General features: G+C 34.8%; 1 protein-coding gene across 2 annotated transcripts in view; it reads left to right on the top strand.

Moving 5' to 3' along the window:
- Nucleotides 1–17,193, top strand: part of FOXN2 (forkhead box N2) — a 37,611-nt gene extending 20,418 nt beyond the window's left edge. For both annotated transcript variants that reach the window (XM_014538482.1, XM_005864810.2), the window contains exons 3-6: nt 1,142–1,248; nt 4,536–4,600; nt 11,526–11,594; nt 14,693–17,193. In XM_014538482.1, coding sequence (XP_014393968.1) covers nt 1,142–1,248; nt 4,536–4,600; nt 11,526–11,594; nt 14,693–15,216 — 765 coding nt within the window. In that variant the 3' untranslated portion in view covers nt 15,217–17,193. The remainder of the gene's footprint in view (nt 1–1,141; nt 1,249–4,535; nt 4,601–11,525; nt 11,595–14,692) is intronic.
- Nucleotides 17,194–17,510: the final 317 nt, after the last annotated feature.

A 17,510-nucleotide genomic window follows, 5' to 3' on the forward strand; every position in this document is an offset into this window, starting at 1 on the left:
AATAATTTTGGGGAACCACATAAAGCAGGTTTAATTATAGCAGGACTGTTTTGATTCCTAATCTACTAATATGTAGTGTAATTTAAGAAGGAGGGAGGTAAAATATGCAGCATCTTCAAACCTATTCAAAGGAGTTACCTCATAGCCTGGCCTTTCCCCTGCATGTTAGATAATATTATGAGGTTCTTCAGGTATCTTGTTCACTTACCTTCTTCATAAGCTGTTCCTTCTTATTATGGGAACTATGAATCAAGTAAGCCTTTCTTTCAGGCGCCTTCCATTTGTAATTTAGTAGGCACTTTTATTAATAGATTCTCTAGTTTCCAGAATCCTACAAATTCCATTATTTTTAGATTCCATTAACATTGATTATTTATTTTAATGGCCTCTGAGCTTGTGTGCCCATTGCCAGCCATATTATCCAGAAGTCCCTCAAATGTTGAAACTTAACCATCTTAAGAGAAGGAATTAATGCTTCTTTCGTGTGTGTGTGTGTGTGTGTGTGTGTGTGTGTGTGTGTGTGTGTGTGTGTTCGCGCGTGCGCGTGTGTATACTTAATCCTAACCAGAGGATATATTGCAAGAAAGGAAGGGGGATGGAGAGAGGCAGACAGACAGACAGACATAGATGTGAAAGAGAAACATTATCTGTTGCCTCCTGTGCGCGCCCTGACCAGGGATCAAACCTGCAACCCAGGTATATGCCCTGACCAAGAATCAAACTCGAGACCTTTTGCTGTATAGGATGACGCAACAACAAACTGAATCACCCAATCAAAGCTTTTATAATTTTTTACAAGAGTCTTTTCCATACTTGTGTCACGAACTTACTACTCTTTGAGGAATTTGCCATGATCTTCATTAAATTGTTTGCTGTTGATGCCATTAAAAAATAGGAATTATTCTTTGATGCCTCACTTAGTATCATATTCCCTAAAGTATTCCCTATGATGCTGCATAGAAAGTTTCCTTTTCTTTTTGAGTTTTCAGTAACAATAATACTAGTAATGGCTAACATTTATTGACATTGGAAAGTGTGGAGGGCCACTTTGTACAGCCCTCCATGCTGGTCACCGTATAACTAGGGGTTATATCATTTTCACAAAGTTCCAGGTTATTAATTCTTGTGTATTTTATTCTAGGTTAATGGGAAAGGTTCCTTATGGTGTGTTGATCCAGAATATAAACCCAACCTTATGCAAGCTCTGAAGAAGCAACCTTTCCCTTCAGCATTAACATCTCCAGAAAGGTACAGGATCTTCCATATAAGTATCAATGGTGCTTTATAAGATTTCCCTGTATGATATGGAGAAATTCAACAAAGTTGTAGGGGTTTGGCGTTTTTTTTATTGACAATTATTTATGGATAAGACATTAGCGTAAGGCAGTTTTACTTATAGTCTAACTTGTATTATTAGGAAACAGGATATTAGATAAGTAACATAAATTCTGGGAAATGTAGTCAGTACTAAATATATTATAACTAAACTCTAAAGACAGTTATATGATTTTAGTTACAAAAGACTAAATCATTTTAATTGTCTGCAATACTAATGCTGACCTAATGATGTAGGAAATTAAAGGTATATTTTAAAATGTTTAAGTAAGATGATTGTTTGTCATTGTAACATTTTGTTTTGATTTTGCGGGTAAATACAGTTGTAAAGTATTTCCTTGCCTTTTGCTTTCAAACTCAGTGACTCCTATTGGTCTTACAGCTTTCCCATTTTAAATTGCATCTGAAAATGATATGACTTCCTTAAATCTGATTTGGTTTCCTTTTTCTAGAGAAGCCTTTAGAATCTTTTTGAATTCTATTAATGTACATTCATTTGAGTTAAAAATGCCAGATTTTGTCAAGATATTTTTAAGAGTTATCTGTAATGGTTAATGTGATTTTTGGAAAAATTTTAAACCTTTTTAATTAAAGTAATAAGTGGAAATTTTCAAACATACAAAAAAGTAGGGAGAAAGTTAAAAGAACTCCCAGCTGCAACAATTATCACCACTTCATATACTAGTTTCTTAAAATATTATTAGGTAACTTTTATAGGTAGCTGAAATACAGTAAAAAAATAAGGCTAATCCTGAAATTTATGTACATACTAGAAGCCCGGTGCATGAAATTTGTGCACTCGGGGGTCCCACAGTCCGGGAGCCCTTGGGGGATGTCCGACTGATGGCTTAGGGAGCGGGCCTAAGCCGGCAGTTGGACATCCTTAGCACTCCCAAGGAAGTGGGAGAGGCTCCTGCCAACTGCTGCTCTCACCAGCTGTGAGCCTGGCTCAGGGCTTCTGGCTGAGCGGCAGTTCCCTGTGGGAGTGCACTGACCACCAGGGGGCAGCTCCTGTGTTGTGCGTCTGCCCTCTGGTGGTCAGTGCATATCATAGTGACCAGTTGTTCTGCCGTTCAGTCGATTTGCATATTAGCCTTTTATTATCTAGGATACTCTTAGAGATTTTAAGCTTGTTTACCATATTAGTAAGTAAAAGGATCATTGTAACAAGAACTGAGTGATTTATTCTTACAAATGAAATCTAGAAAAGAAGTTATGAGATTATATCTTCATTGTTTAGGAGTTGATATCTTTATTAGTTAATGTTGGTGCTTATGTTCTGGTTAAAAAAATGATAATTTAGAAACTGATAAGTTCAGTGAAGGTCACTTATGTGTTTTATTTAGCTATGCTATTTTTTAAATTAAAGGTTAAATGGGAGCCCTGGCTGGTGTACTTAAGTGGTTATAGCATCGGCTCACGCACTGAAGGGTAGAGGGTTTGATTCCCTGTCAAAGGCATGTACCTCGGTTGCAGATTCTTCCCTGGCCTGGATGCGTTGGGTGCAGGAGGCAACCAGTCAATGTGTCTCTCATATTGATGTTACTTTCTCTCTTCCCCTCCTCTCCCTCCCTTCCACTCTCTGAAAATCAATGGAAAAAATATCCTTAGGTGAGGATTAAAAAAAAAGATTAAATGGGAGAATTGGTGCAATTTTTTGTATACCAACAAAAACACACTTCATTGTGTCTTTCATATGTTGCATTTTCATGTTTACATTTTTAACTATCATGTTTAAAGGTAAATAAAAATGATTAATGGCTTAAAATAGGTAGATAAAATAATGACAACATAAAGGTTATAATGTTTGACCTTAAAACATTACTAAGCATTTTTGTTTACTTTTTAATTTATTTTTTCTGTTAATCCTCACCTGAGGGTATTTTTCCATTGATTGATTTTTTTTTTTTTCCCAGAGAGAGAGAGAGTGGAAGGGTGGGGGAGAGAGAGAGAAAGAAATATTGATGTAAGAGAAACACATTGATTAGTTGCATCCCACATAGGTCCCAACCAGGGCTGGGGATCAAGCCTGCAACTGAGGTACGTGCCCTTGACTGGAATTGAACCGGGGACCCTTTAGTCTGTGGGCCGATGTTCTATCCACTGAGCCAAACTGACTAGGGCACCTAACTATTTTTAGAAACATTTTCTCCTTTACATTATTTGGCAAAATGATAGTTCCAGCTGACCTGCCTTTGTGTGGCCCTTTCGTTTCATAATTGGTAATTCTGAGGAAGAGAATGAGATACAGTGTATATAAAACTGTGAGGAGAAAATAGACTTTTAATTTAGTTAGAAAAATACATTTCTTACACTGTCACAAACTCCAAAAAACAGAAGTAGTTTGTCCCAAAAATGTTTTAATCTTTGGATTTAAGAAGAAATTGCTGGTCTCTTTTCATGGATATAAAAATTTCAATGTGATAATGATATTTACTAATAAAATCAGGAACTTAATCTGTTTTGCATCATTACCATTCAGTGCTCCTTAAACATTTGTTTTCATAAACTCTTCAATTTTTGTGGTAATACCTATAGTGATATAATGTCAAACTTAAGCATCCAATACAACACCAAATAGTAACTATTATGTATTGCTATTGTTCCAAGTATTTTATTTTATTTTAATTTTTGTTTTTATTGTTCTAAGTATTTTAAATGCATTGTCCTTATTTTTTTTTTAAATATATTTTTATTGATTTTTTACAGAGAGGAAGGGAGAGAGATAGAGAGTTAGAAACATCGATGAGAGAGAAACATCGATCAGCTGCCTCCTGCACATCTCCTACTGGGGATGTACCCACAACCCAGGTACATGCCCTTGACCGGAATCGAATCTGGGACCTTTCATTCCGCAGGCTGACGCTCTATCCACTGAGCCAAACCGGTTTCGGCCATTGTCCTTATTTAATTGGCAGAGGATCTCTATGTGGGAGGTTTAATTATTCCTATTTTGCAGATGAAGAAATTAAGAGATTAATTATTTTGCCTAAGAACATCTAAATAGTTGTGATTTAATCTTGATCTTATGCTCTTTCTGCTTTGGCATTCTCTTCCTAAACTGAGTAGTATTAAACAAAGAAGACAAGGTAAAAATAGTTTGGTGGGGTTTTTTTTAGAAATTAGTTGTGTTTGTGACTAAGTTCTGAAACAAGCAAAATAAAGATTCTTATAATCACTTTGTCTTATCTCTTTTTCAGTGGCTCTTTATCACCTCACTACTTAAGCTCTGTACTCAAGCAGAATCAGGTGCAAACCCTCAAAGGTATGTATAAGATCAGTATTTTAAATCATAGAATTTTAGGTAAAAAATTAGGATTGAAATTTTTTTTTTCTAATTATAAAGCAATTATTGGTTTATTGTAGAAAATTTGAAAAATAAAAATATTTATAAAGGAGAAACTAAAAACTTACCCTTTATTCTACTGTAAACATTTTGATACAATTGTTTTGGTCATTTTTATGCTTTTTTTTTCATGAGTAGGTATGTTTGTGTGTATGCACAGACACACACATAGACATATCTTTTCTTCAAATACTGGGCTCATACTATATACACTGTTTTATATCCCATTTTCATTTCCTTTAACATGTATTTTTCCTTGAAGATATTTCTCAAAGTACATCTTAGACTAGAATAGGAGGTTGGCAATCTATGACCTATGGAATATATCTGGCCTGCCACCTGTTTTTGCGTAGCCTATAAATTAGGGATGGTTTTACACTTGTAAGTAGTTGAAAAAATAAAAATATAAAACTTAAGAAATTTGCTGCAACAGCAGAGTCAAGTAGTTACAACAGAGACCTCTGTATTGTATCCTTGGTTTTGCCTCTTGGCCCACAAAGCCTAAAATATTTACTACTTGACCCTTTACAGAAGTTTGCCAACCGCTGAGTTAAATAAAGTTCAAAATGATTTTTATAGTTTATTTAAGTTAAAAGAACTTAAGAAGACAATAAGTTAATTTATAAAATTTTATAAACTTCTTTTTGAAAGTATATTAAAAGTTCTGAATTTTAGTGGGTTTTTCCCCTACTCATAATTGATATTAGAGATTAGTAATGTGTTAATGTAAAGTTTCTAGCATTGTTGCTTTGGAGCCTAGATAAATTTCTATGATTTTTAAAAATAGAAATTCATAGACCAAAAGCATTTCCGTATATCAGAGACACACTGTCTCTTTGGAATTTCACTAAGCTGAGCATAGGAAGCAGTATAATGTTGGTCTGTAAAAACAAGGGATGGAGAGAATGTGGAAAAGTTTAAGAGAACTTTGCAAAGAAGTTTAGTGTATATGGAGTCCACTTCAGATATGTTCTGGTTTAACATAAGTTAAGTATCCATTTTTCTATTACCTAATGGGTATATGTGGTTTCTCTTTACATTTATGTATTGTTGAAACTTCCTTTATCTTTGTATTACCTCATTAATTTCTGGCACTCTTTCAAGCTCAGTTCATATACACATTTTGAGAACATTTTCTTTCTGAATTCTGGGGTTTATTTAGAATCTTGTCTTGTTCTTATCTCATATCATCTAAATTCTGCTTCTAAATTCCCTTTGGGGAGCAGACACTTTCACAAGTTTCTCCTGCTAGTTTTAATCCCGGTTTTTATAATTTGTGTAGGTACTTCCCTTTCATTTAATGATTTATATATATTATGCATCATCTCCCCAGTGCTGCTAACACTTTATTTCCCTTCATCTCTGTACTCATAAGTCTTAGACCTATTCCCCTAATAAGAAGTAACTTGGTGGGGAAGGTGTTGATATTCTGAGGTAAAAAAAAAAAAAAATGCAGATCTAGCCTGGAATAGAATATGAAGTCTAAGAGAAAAACGAAAGACTTCACCAAAACTTAAGAAAATGTATATTTAAATAAGGTTGCTTTAGGGCATTTTCATAGAATTCTGAGGAGATTGGCTTTTTGTTCTCTCTAGATATTATATTTCCTGGGGAAAAGTTTGAAAAATACAATGCTAAATGAATAAATAGTTATTTATTCTACAAGTAATTGTTGAGTTCTTACGCAGTGCTAGACACTATAGTGGGCACTTTGGGATATACAGAGATGAGAGAGATCCAGGTCCTGATCTCAGAAAACATAAAGTTAATTGAAGAAGGTTGGCCAGAATGATGCAGAGTACACTGGCGGGAAAGGAAGTGAATGGCAAATTAAGCTTAGAGGTAACTCAGGAAAGGCCTCTTAGAAGAGAAAGAGTGGGGCCGAGGTAGAAGCGGTTAAGGGTGATCAGGCAGGCTGGCGAGTGGTTAGGGGCTATCAGGCAGTCTAGCAGTTAGGAGCCAGCGGTCCCGGAATGTGAGAGGGAGCAGGCTGGGCTGAGGGACCCCCACACTCCCTATGCACGAATTTCATGCACCAGGCCTCTAGTAAATAAAATAAAAAAGTGTAGTTGTCTCTCTTGTTCACCTTAAAACCGTGGTCAGCAAAGTGCAGCTCGCAAGCCACATGCGACTCTTTGGCCCCTTGAGTGTGGCTCTTCCTAAGCCTTAGGAGTACCCTAATTAAGTTAATAGCAATGTACCTACCTATATAGTTTAAGTTTAAAAAATTTGGCTCTCAAAATAAATTTCAATCGTTGTACTGTTGATATTTGGCTCTGTTGACTAATGAGTTTGCCGACCACTGCCTTAAAATGACTAATTATATATACTAGCATCTATGTTACAGTATTGTATAACAGTAGCAGGTGGCACAGGAATCTCATACTGAGATAGTAAAACAAAACCTTTTTTGTCAATGTTTGGTGTGCTGTGCATTTGTAGTAAAGTCATCAGTGAAAAACAATGCAGACAAAAATGGAACTTACATTCTAATTACTAGTAGTAGATTTTAGTATTTATACATAAGCACTAGTTTACTACAACAGATATAAAATTTAGATAGTTAATGGTAATGTTAGAGGCTAAGTGCAAATCTCAATTCAATTTAAGATTGCAAATTAGCATAATTTGTATCTTTATTGAAATGAAAGTAAATCCATGGTCCAGGCAGCTTGAAGTGTTGTAATTTATTGAAATTGCTCTCCTAAAGAATCTTTAAAGAATCACAAGAGACAGCATCTCCATTTGGATGCTCTGTAAATGTGTATGTTAGTTTTGATGGAGGCAGTAAATCTTCTTATACTTATTGTTGCGCTTATGTCCATTTAAATTCTGCCTCTGTGCTTCTCATATCATTCCTTAAGCAAATGGACTGAGAATCAGATAATAGAAACTTATCTTATAGTCCTCACTTTCACAGGGCTAAAACTTATGCCTTTTAAATTTTTTCTCAACTATTATTAATTTCACAGCAATAAGGCTTAGGAAATGTGGGAGTTCACACTATTGACAAATTTATTTGAACCAGTCATTAAATCAGTAATATGTTTTGAACTCCAATCAGAACTAGGAAGGCTAAAAAGGGAAATAATATGACTTCGAACTGTTGTTTTTTAAAATCACTATTTGGATCACTTTCATGGTTCTAATGACAAATGACTTTCAACTGGAAGTGAATTATTTGCTTAATCTAAGTAGTGTCAGAAAATATATACAAAAGACATATAAAAACAAAAATATTTTTCTTCATGAACTGGGTATGTTAGGTAATATAGCTAATAGTATGTGTTTAAAATAGTGTTAAATACTTATCAATGAAAAAAATTATAGGGAAAATGAGACATTTTCGGGGGGCTAGCAATCTGAATTAGTCCCAGTAACCTGCTTTCTACTGCACTCTCTTGCTAGCCTATAAGTTTCATAAATTCCACATTCCATAACAAAAATATGAGGTGTTTTCATTGTGACAATAAATAAGTCTTCAGTTTAATTTTAATACCAAGACAGATTGGGTACTATAAACAAAAATTGTTGTAGCCTTGGCCAGATGGCTCAGTTAGTTGGAGTATTGTCCCATATACCAAAAAGGTGGTGGGTTTTGATCCCTGGTCAGGGAGCATATCTAGGTTGGGGATTCAATTCCCAGTCGGGGCAGATAGGGAGGCAGCCAATTGATATTTCTCTCACATGTTTCTGTCTCTCATCGATGTTTCTCTCTTCCCCTCTCTCTCCTCTCTAAAAATCAATAAAAGCATATCCTCAGGTGAGGTTTAAAAAAAAATTGTTGTAAAGCTGTACAGGGAGTTTTTGTTCTAAGAAGTTCAAATTGTATCTTGGACAAATCATTAATAATCAGGTGTTCTTGATTACCAAGTGTTATGGTTTCTATTTCTAATGAATATTTTAATGGTGAAGTTAAACTTTTATTCAGAGTTAGCATTAATTGGCAAGGCATTGTGGGAAGCATACTTATAAATGTTCTAAACCAAACAAATCAAATGTAGATAAAATCTTCTTGCAAAGAAGTTTTTGGTTCTATAAAGTTAATTTTATGGGGAGAGTTCAAATTAATTAGGTATAATAAATTCTCTACAAGAAATAAATCTATTTAAGGAATACATCTATTATTCTACTGTTACAAAAATAGTGCCTCTCTTTGTTATCACTTTAAATATTTGAAAACTAAGAAAAGAAATGGTGTTCATGCAGCTTACTTATAATTGCCAAGATAAGCCTATTATCAGTTTTCTTTAGTTTTAGGTATAGTGTTCAGAAATATGACTCCTTGAATTGTAATGGAAGTTAGAGGTATACTAAATTTTAATAAGGTTTTATATGTTACATTTATAAGATTATAAGTTTTATAAGATTATAAATTTTCTGAAATTATTTCCTTATAATGAATTTCAGTATTAGATTTGCTCCTTCCCCAGCACATCATTCATATATATATAAAATTGGAAATAAGGAAGACCTTTTTCTATTAAAAGAAAAGTTATTTCATGGAACAGGAAAATCTCTGTACATTTACATAATGCCATGCAAGTTGTATCCTGCATAAGGACACCAGGCTGAGGAAAGAGTGGGGTCTGAAATCCAGCCCACCTTCCAGTCTTCAAGCTGTGTGCCTTGATACAGGGAAGCATTCACCTGGAGACAGAGTTGCCTTTTTTCCAACTCACACAGAGATACAATATGGTCTAGTAGCGGCTGCACCTTTTTCACTTCAAAGACACGTTAAAATATTGAACTCTGTCAAAGTTGTAGTCAAGTCTCTTTCTAAAAGGAATAGGAGAGGTCTTTGTTTTGCTAGCTTCTTGGCTATGACATGTGGGAATCATTGATTCCATTTTTTTTTTCACTTGCTGCTCTTCTGCCTAAATGCTTTTCCTTCGGATATGCACATGGCTTCTTCATTCTCTGACCTTCCTGAAGTCTTTGCTCAACTGTTACCCTCTCCTCTTCCCTAACCTCTGTATTAAAAATTGTAACCACTTTTCTCAGTATCTCCCTTTTCTCTTAATTTTTCTCCCTAGTGCTTATGACTCTCTGGCTTACTGTACTTTAATTATTTCTTTGTGTTTTGAGAGGTTAGGGATTTTCCTGTTTTGTTTTCTGCTGTATGAAATGATGTCAGGCTTATAACAGGACACTTAGTTTATTGAATGAATAACAGAATCAAGAATTTCCAATATATTCTATAATTTTCTGCAGAATTTCCTATTAAGGGTTGATGATGGAGTAAAAATTGAGGGCCAGAGTTCTGGAGGTAGACCACCAAGGTTCAAATCCTACCTCTCATTCCTAGAGATTCCTCTGTGTCTGTTTTCCCATCTTTAAGATGGAAGTACAAATAGTACACATATCATAAAGTTGTGAAAATTAGATGAGTTAATAATACTTAAAATATGCCAAGATGATTGAAAGTGCTCAATGTTAGTTAGTAATTTAGTGGTACTCAGTTTAAGGAAAGGAGGGAAAGATATAATATACTTACTCTTTCCACATTTATTAAGGACCTACTATTGATATTATGGAAGACAGAAGGTAAGATAATGTTCCTACCCTAAAGAAGCTGACAGTCTAATTGGAAAGATGTTCATGTAGAGACTTTGTTTCATGAGGTCACATTTTATTTAAGGGAAAAGAGCTCTAATATTATGTGTACTCCCTCATAGCAACCATCTTCTGATTTACGTACAGACAGTAACAAACATTGCCTGCATTTACGGAATTTACAGTAAAGTTGGGGGAAGAACAAGTCAGTATCTTTATGACTTTATTTAAAATAACTTTATAATTAGATATTGCAAGTAAAATGAAAAACTGGGATAATAAAAATTTTCTAGCTTTGAGATAGAAATGGGAGGTTTCGTGTCTGAGTCTTATTTTAAACGTATCCTTTATAATCTAAAAAGTTTAAATATTTTCTAACTTTTCCTTGACATTTTAGGTTATACCATTTCACTTTTATTGAGTGCAGTTATTCAGATTAATAGATCACTAAGATGGAGAGGACCTTTCAGTAGAAAAATAGATATGAGAGCAAAATGACCTTATCTGGAGTAGAACCTGCTGGTTTTACCAGCCCATTTTTCTTATGGAATATTCATAATTATGTTTGACCTCTTGAGTATTATATAAACCTATAGTACATATAGGCTTATATATAATTATGACTAAAGACATTAGTACTAATATTTTTTGTGCCAGCAATAATTATTCCTTTAGCATTTGTAGATTCATATGATCCAGACTGCCCAATTACATTTATTTTTATTTCCGTTAGCATGTGATTAATGCATTACTTTATAACTGCAGATATGCATAGATAAGGATATTTTTTAAATGTTAAAACGTAATAATGCCTTAATGTACATTCCTAGGTAATTTAGTTTGTTTAAGGACAAACCTTATTGAAGTGGAGTTCAGGGTTATGTTTTCATTGTAAATAATTAAAGAATAAAACTTTTATTATCTCTATACCTGTCAACCCTCCTATATACAATACTAATCACAAAACTGTTCATAATTTTAAGTGAACAAAAGCAGATGGCAAAATATGTACCTCATTTTGTTTAAATTTTTTTCTTTTTTACAAAATTTTATTGAATTTATTGGGATGACATTGATTAATAAAATGACATAGGTTTCAGGTGCACAATTCTATAATGCATCATCTTCATAATTGTATTGTGTGTTCACTACCCCAAGTCAAGTCTCCTTCCATCACTAGTCTTTTTTAAAATTAGAATATACACCAAAATCTTAATGTTGGTTACCTTTGGGTGCATGCAAATGCCTATAATAAAAAACATTAAAATTGTTAGTTTTCCTTTTTCAGAATCTGATATTGATGCTGCCACTGCAATGATGCTCTTAAATACTTCTATAGAACAAGGAATTCTAGAATGTAAGTAATCATGCTTTTCTTTTTAAAATACATTTTTGTGAGTGCCTTTTTCATTATAATTTAGAATGCAAGATATTTAAATGTTACAGCAAATTATTCTTTCCAGCTAAGTTGTATTTTTATTCGAATAATTTAATTTTTGTTTTACTATATTTCCATTTCTTTAGTGAGCAATTGAAAGATTGAGATTAATGCTATGATAGATCATGTTACATTGACCAAGAAATGAAGAAATAAATAGTGTATTTAGAAATTAAGCTTGAAGATTTAAAAGTAAAAATGAAAGCTATAAATAAGAAAATATAGGAAAGTATAATTATAACCTTGGAATAGGAAAAGCCTTCTTTAAATATGGCTACCATTAATAAATCAACAAACAACAAGTGCTGGTGAGGATGTGGAGAAGAGGGAATCATAGTACCCTGCTGGTGGAAATGTAGACTGGTGCAGCCACTATTGAAAAAAAAAAGTGTGTAGTTTTCCCAAAAAAATTAAAAATGGAACTGCTGTTTGACCCAGCAGTTCCATTTCTGGGAATATATCCTAAGAATTCTGAAACACCAATCAGAAAAAGTGTATTCACCCCTATGTTCATAGCAGCATTATCACAATAGCTAAGATCTGGAAACAGACCAAGTACCCATCAGTACACGAGTGGATAAAAAAGCTGTGATACATCTGCACAGTGGAATACTATGCAGCAGTAAAAAGGAAGGATCTCTTACCCTTTGCAACAGCATGATGGACCTAGAGACCATTATGCTAAGTGAAATAAGCCAGTCAGAGAAAGACAGATATCACAGGATCTCACTTATATGTGGACACTATTGAACAAAATAACCTGACGAACAAAATAGATCCAGAGGCATAGATGCATGGAACAGACTGACAGATCTCAGAGGGGAGAGGAATGGGGATGAGAAGAAATTAAACAAAGAACTTATATGCATAGCCCATGGACACAGACAATAGTGTGGTGAAGACCTGGGGTGGGGCAGGAGCTGGTGGAGTGGGGAAGTGCGAGGAAAATAGGGGACATCTGTAATACTATCCTATATAATAAAAGGGTAATATGCAAATCAACCAAATGGCAGAAAGACTGGTCGCTATGATGGTCACTGACCACCAGGGAGCAGACGCTCAATGTAGGAGCTGCCCCCTGGTGGTCAGTGTGCTCCCACGGGGGAGCACGTTCAGGTGCTTACGGTTGGCGAGTGCAGCGGTGGTGGTAGGAGCCTCTCCTGCCTCCGCAGCAGCACTAAGGATGTCTGGCTGACGGCTTAGGGGAGTGGGTCAAAGCCATCAGTCGGACATCCCCCGTGGGCTCTCGGACTGCGAGAGGGCACAGGCTGGGCTGAGAGAACACCCCCCACCCCAAGTGGACAAATTTCGTGCACCGGGCCTCTAGTCAACAATAAAAAATAAACTAAAAAAAAAAGATAAAAGTACAAAATGCGTGAAAGAAAAAGATGGGCAAATTATATTAGACATCAAATGTTTAGAGTTCTGACAACAAAACAAGTCTTTAAGAAAAGCAACACAAGCAAAACACTGGGAGGACATTTTTTTATACTATATAAAAGAAAGGATTCATATTGAGTATATGTATTTAAAAGGGTTCTACAAATAGGAAATAAGAAAACAGCCCTAGCTGGTTTGACTCAGTAGATCAGCGGTTCTCAACCTGTGGGTCGCGACCCCTTGGCGGTAGAACGATCCTTTCACAGGGGTCGCCTAAGACCATCCTGCATATCAGATATTTACATTACGATTCATAATAGTAGCAACATTACAGTTATGAAGTAGCAACAAAAATAGATTTATGGTTGGGTCACAACATGAGGAGCTGTATTTAAAGGGCCAGAAGGTTGAGAACCACTGCAGTAGATAGAGCGTTGGCCTGGGGACTGAAGGGTCCTGGGTTCGATTCCGGTCAAGGGCACGTGCCCAGGTTGTGGGCTCGATCCCCAGTGGGGGTCATGCAGGAGGCAGCCGATCAATGATTCTCTCTCATTGTTGATGTTTCTGTCTCTCTCTCCCTCTACCTTCCTCTCTGAAGTCAATAAAAATATATTTTAAAAAAGAAGTAAGAAAACAGTTCAACAAAAAAGCCAGCAAAATATATTAATAGATGGGTCTCGAGAGGACATACACATTGACAACACTCAATTGAAAAGATATGCAACTTCTCTAGAAATCAAGGAAATGCAATATGAAACAATATTGAGATGCTTTTTTTGCCCATGTAATTATGAAAAATTTAAATGATTTATAGTGTTAAGTGTTAAGTATGGGAACAGGGTATTGTCATAGACTGTAGGATAAAAATTGGTCCAGCCATTTTGGAGGGCAATTTGGAAATACCAATTGCAACTTTAAATGTGCATATCCTTTTACTTAATAATGCCATATCTTGGTATTTCTCCTAAAAAAATATTTGCATATGTGTGAGAAAAGGCATCTAGAAGAATTTTCATTGCAATGTTATTTGTAGTAATGAATAATTGGGAACAACCTACAAATACCAACCAGGAGATGGTTAGCAAACCATTGTAATGGTACAGTTAATGTAGTGGTGACATACATATTGAGGCATTCTGTGCAAGCAGTTCAAAATAATTCCATTTTCCCTGGAAAGGTCAAGACATATCATTAAGTGGTGTTAAAATATTTCAGATTAATACCTACAGAATAATATGGTTGGTCTGGGTTTTTTTTTTAATATTTTTTTATTGATTTTAGGGAGGAAGGGAGAGAGAGAGAGAGAGAGAGAGAGAGAGAGAGAAACATCAATGATGAGAGAGAATCATTGATTGGCTGCCTCTTGCACGCCCCCACACTGGGGATCGAGCCCACAACCTGGGCATGTGCCCTGACTGGGAATCGAACTGTGACCTCCTAGTTCATAGGTCAATGCTCAACCACTGAGCTGTGCCAGCAGACATGGGTTTTTTTTGTGGTTTTTTTTAAAGAACCTACAAAACATTCCAACTTTACAGCCCTTACTGTCTTACTGTTCAGGAATGATATAGTTGTTTTAAATGGCTTGTTTTTGCAATCAAATGCATTTGACCTATTGAAAGTTTTATTTTCCACAGGTGAGAAGCCTCTTTCTCTTAAAACAGCAATGCAGAAAAAAAGGAGTTATGGCAATGCATTTAATCATCGCAGTGCTATGCGATTACAAGAGAGTGATTCTTTAGCTACCAGCATTGATCCAAAAGAAGACCACAATTACAGTGCAAATAGCATGGCAGCACAGCGTTGCGCATCCAGGTCTAGCGTGTCTTCTCTGTCTTCTGTGGATGAAGTATATGAATTTATCCCAAAGAGTAGTCATGTGGGAAGTGATGGCAGTGAAGGATTTCACAGTGAAGAAGATACAGATGTTGATTACGAAGATGATCCTCTTGGAGACAGTGGCTATGTATCACAGCCTTGTGCAGATAACTCTGCAAAGGGGCAGCCAGGCAAAAAGATGCGAAAAATGTCATGTCAGGAAATTGATGAGGAGCTCAAAGAGGCAGCTGGGTCTCTACTCCACCTTGCTGGAATTCGTACATGTCTGGGTTCCCTAATAAGTACTGCAAAGACACAAAATCAAAAGCAGCGGAAAAAATAGAAATACCTGTTAGTGTGAAATTATTTTAAAATGTGGCAATACTGTTCTACTTAATTCTTTACAAGGGATATCAAAGCCATATGGACTTATTTTTGTTTTCGGGGAGGGGAGGGAGGGGATGCTAATTGTTTATTTCAAAGCATTTTTGTTTGTTTTTTAATTTTCATTAAATAATTGCTATTAGGATCATGCCCAACCATAAATATGATTTGAACTCCTAAAAGCATAATTTTTGTGATGTGTTTCTAAGATTTTTGAAATTTTTATACAAGAAAATCCATAGCTTCTATCTGAAACTTGTAGGAGAAATCTTTTATTCTCTTTTTATGCCAAAATGTAATAATTGGCAACTCCGTTTTCTTTTTCAGTCTGTAATCAACTGCTGATGTAGCTAAAAATTTTGCTCAGTCTCTCACATACTCCTCTCCTGACACATGCAACCCAGTAGGATAATATTTGGATTTTTAATTTTGTCTTAATTTTTGTTTTTAATTTTTTTTGTTGAAGCATGACAAAGTTGAATATAAATTAGAAAAGACCCTAGATGCCTAGAATATTCCTTTTGGTTACATAGGCAGAGAGTACAGCAAAGATTTATAAGATGTAGAAAAGGCCATTTTGTGATGTAATTTCATTTAAAAGCACTCCAATTCCTATTATAATATCTTTGAAATTTTTTTTACTTTCCAAAAACTTTAGCATTTACTGAATTCTTCTTTCCCAGAGTGCATTGCAACCATTGTTTAAATATTAGCCACTAGCTATCTTTGTTGAGTAGAAACTATCCAATGAGAGGATATAGCCATAGAATGTGTTATGGATTAACACCCATTTTGACACACTTGCAATAAGAGAATCTTTTTGTTTGCTTGTTAAATGTACTGCATTCTAGAAATCTTGTAGTACAAATGGAGTGTATTCTAGTGCAAATATTTTGAATATTACATCATTATAAATAAAGGTAGATCATTTAGGAAAGAAAATCCGTTCAAGCTTTGTATGACTTAAATGTGTATGTATACCCAATTAAAAAGGGTGTAACAAAACTACAGAGACAAAATACCTTCATGGATCTCAAAATTTATATGAAATTAAATCTTGCACATTATACCCTTTTGAGAAGGCTGTATAATACCTATTATGTGCCATTAATCCATGCCTAAATATTTTATATTACAGTTCCAAATGTGCATTGACTAAGGCATTTTAAGTATTTGAACAAATCTGCTTGTATGAGACATTTTTTCATATCATTTGTATAGTTTGACTATATTATTCAGAAGGTATAAGGGATGGTAATAAAAGTAAACTTATTCATTATATATATCTTTTTAGAATGACAGAAGCAACTTTCCAACATCTTGTTTCATAGTGATCTTGTTTTCATTTTCTGATAATTTCATATATATGTATATACATTTATACACACACATAGGTTTATGATTTTGATTTGTTACTTTGAGCTATTTCTATGACTACAAAGCGTTTTTTGGATTTTTTTAAGAGATAAATATTTTAACTTCTAAATTTTATTAGGGCAAAACTGTCATCTGTTCTGTTTCTTTTTTGTTGTTGTTGTTCTGTTTCTATGTTAATTGTAATTGAACCTGGATAGCTACATTAATAGAATCGGTGCTGTTGAAATTTAGTAATTTTTAAATTTGCTAATAATGAAAAATAGTCCTTAAGTATGCAGGATAAGGTATTTGGATTTTTCTTCATATATGTCACATCTACTACAGAAAGTGGCTAACTCAAGTTGACACTTTTTACTGTAGACAGTGAGTATTAACACCAAAAATTGCTTTACCACAGTATAAAATAGTACAGATTATAAAACATCATTTTAGTAACAATGTTTCTAAACCATTTACCATGGCCCTCTCGATAGACTTTAGTAACAGTGTTTCAATGACCTGATTCCAGTTCATTTTGTTCTACTGAAATTCTTTTTTTAAAATATGTTTTTATTGATTTTTAGAGGAAATTCTTTTTTTTAAATGTTTTTATTGATTTTTAGAGAGAGAATAAGGGAAAGGGATAGAGAGATAGAAACATCAATTGGCTTCCTTCTGCACACCCCATACTGGGGTTCCAGCCCACAACCCAGGCATGTGCCCTGACTGGACTCGTACCAGTGACTTACTTCATGGGTCAGTGTTAAACCACTGAACCACACCAGCCTGGCTCTGCTGAAATTCTGTACCAAAAATGTTCTCTCTGGTTCCTGTCCATTAGTAAGATAATTATTCTAAGTAAAGGCAGATGAAGATAAGGAGGGGGAGAGTCATTCT

This window comes from Myotis brandtii, unplaced genomic scaffold, assembly GCF_000412655.1.
Source record: "Myotis brandtii unplaced genomic scaffold, ASM41265v1 scaffold191, whole genome shotgun sequence".
NCBI lineage: Eukaryota > Metazoa > Chordata > Mammalia > Chiroptera > Vespertilionidae > Myotis > Myotis brandtii.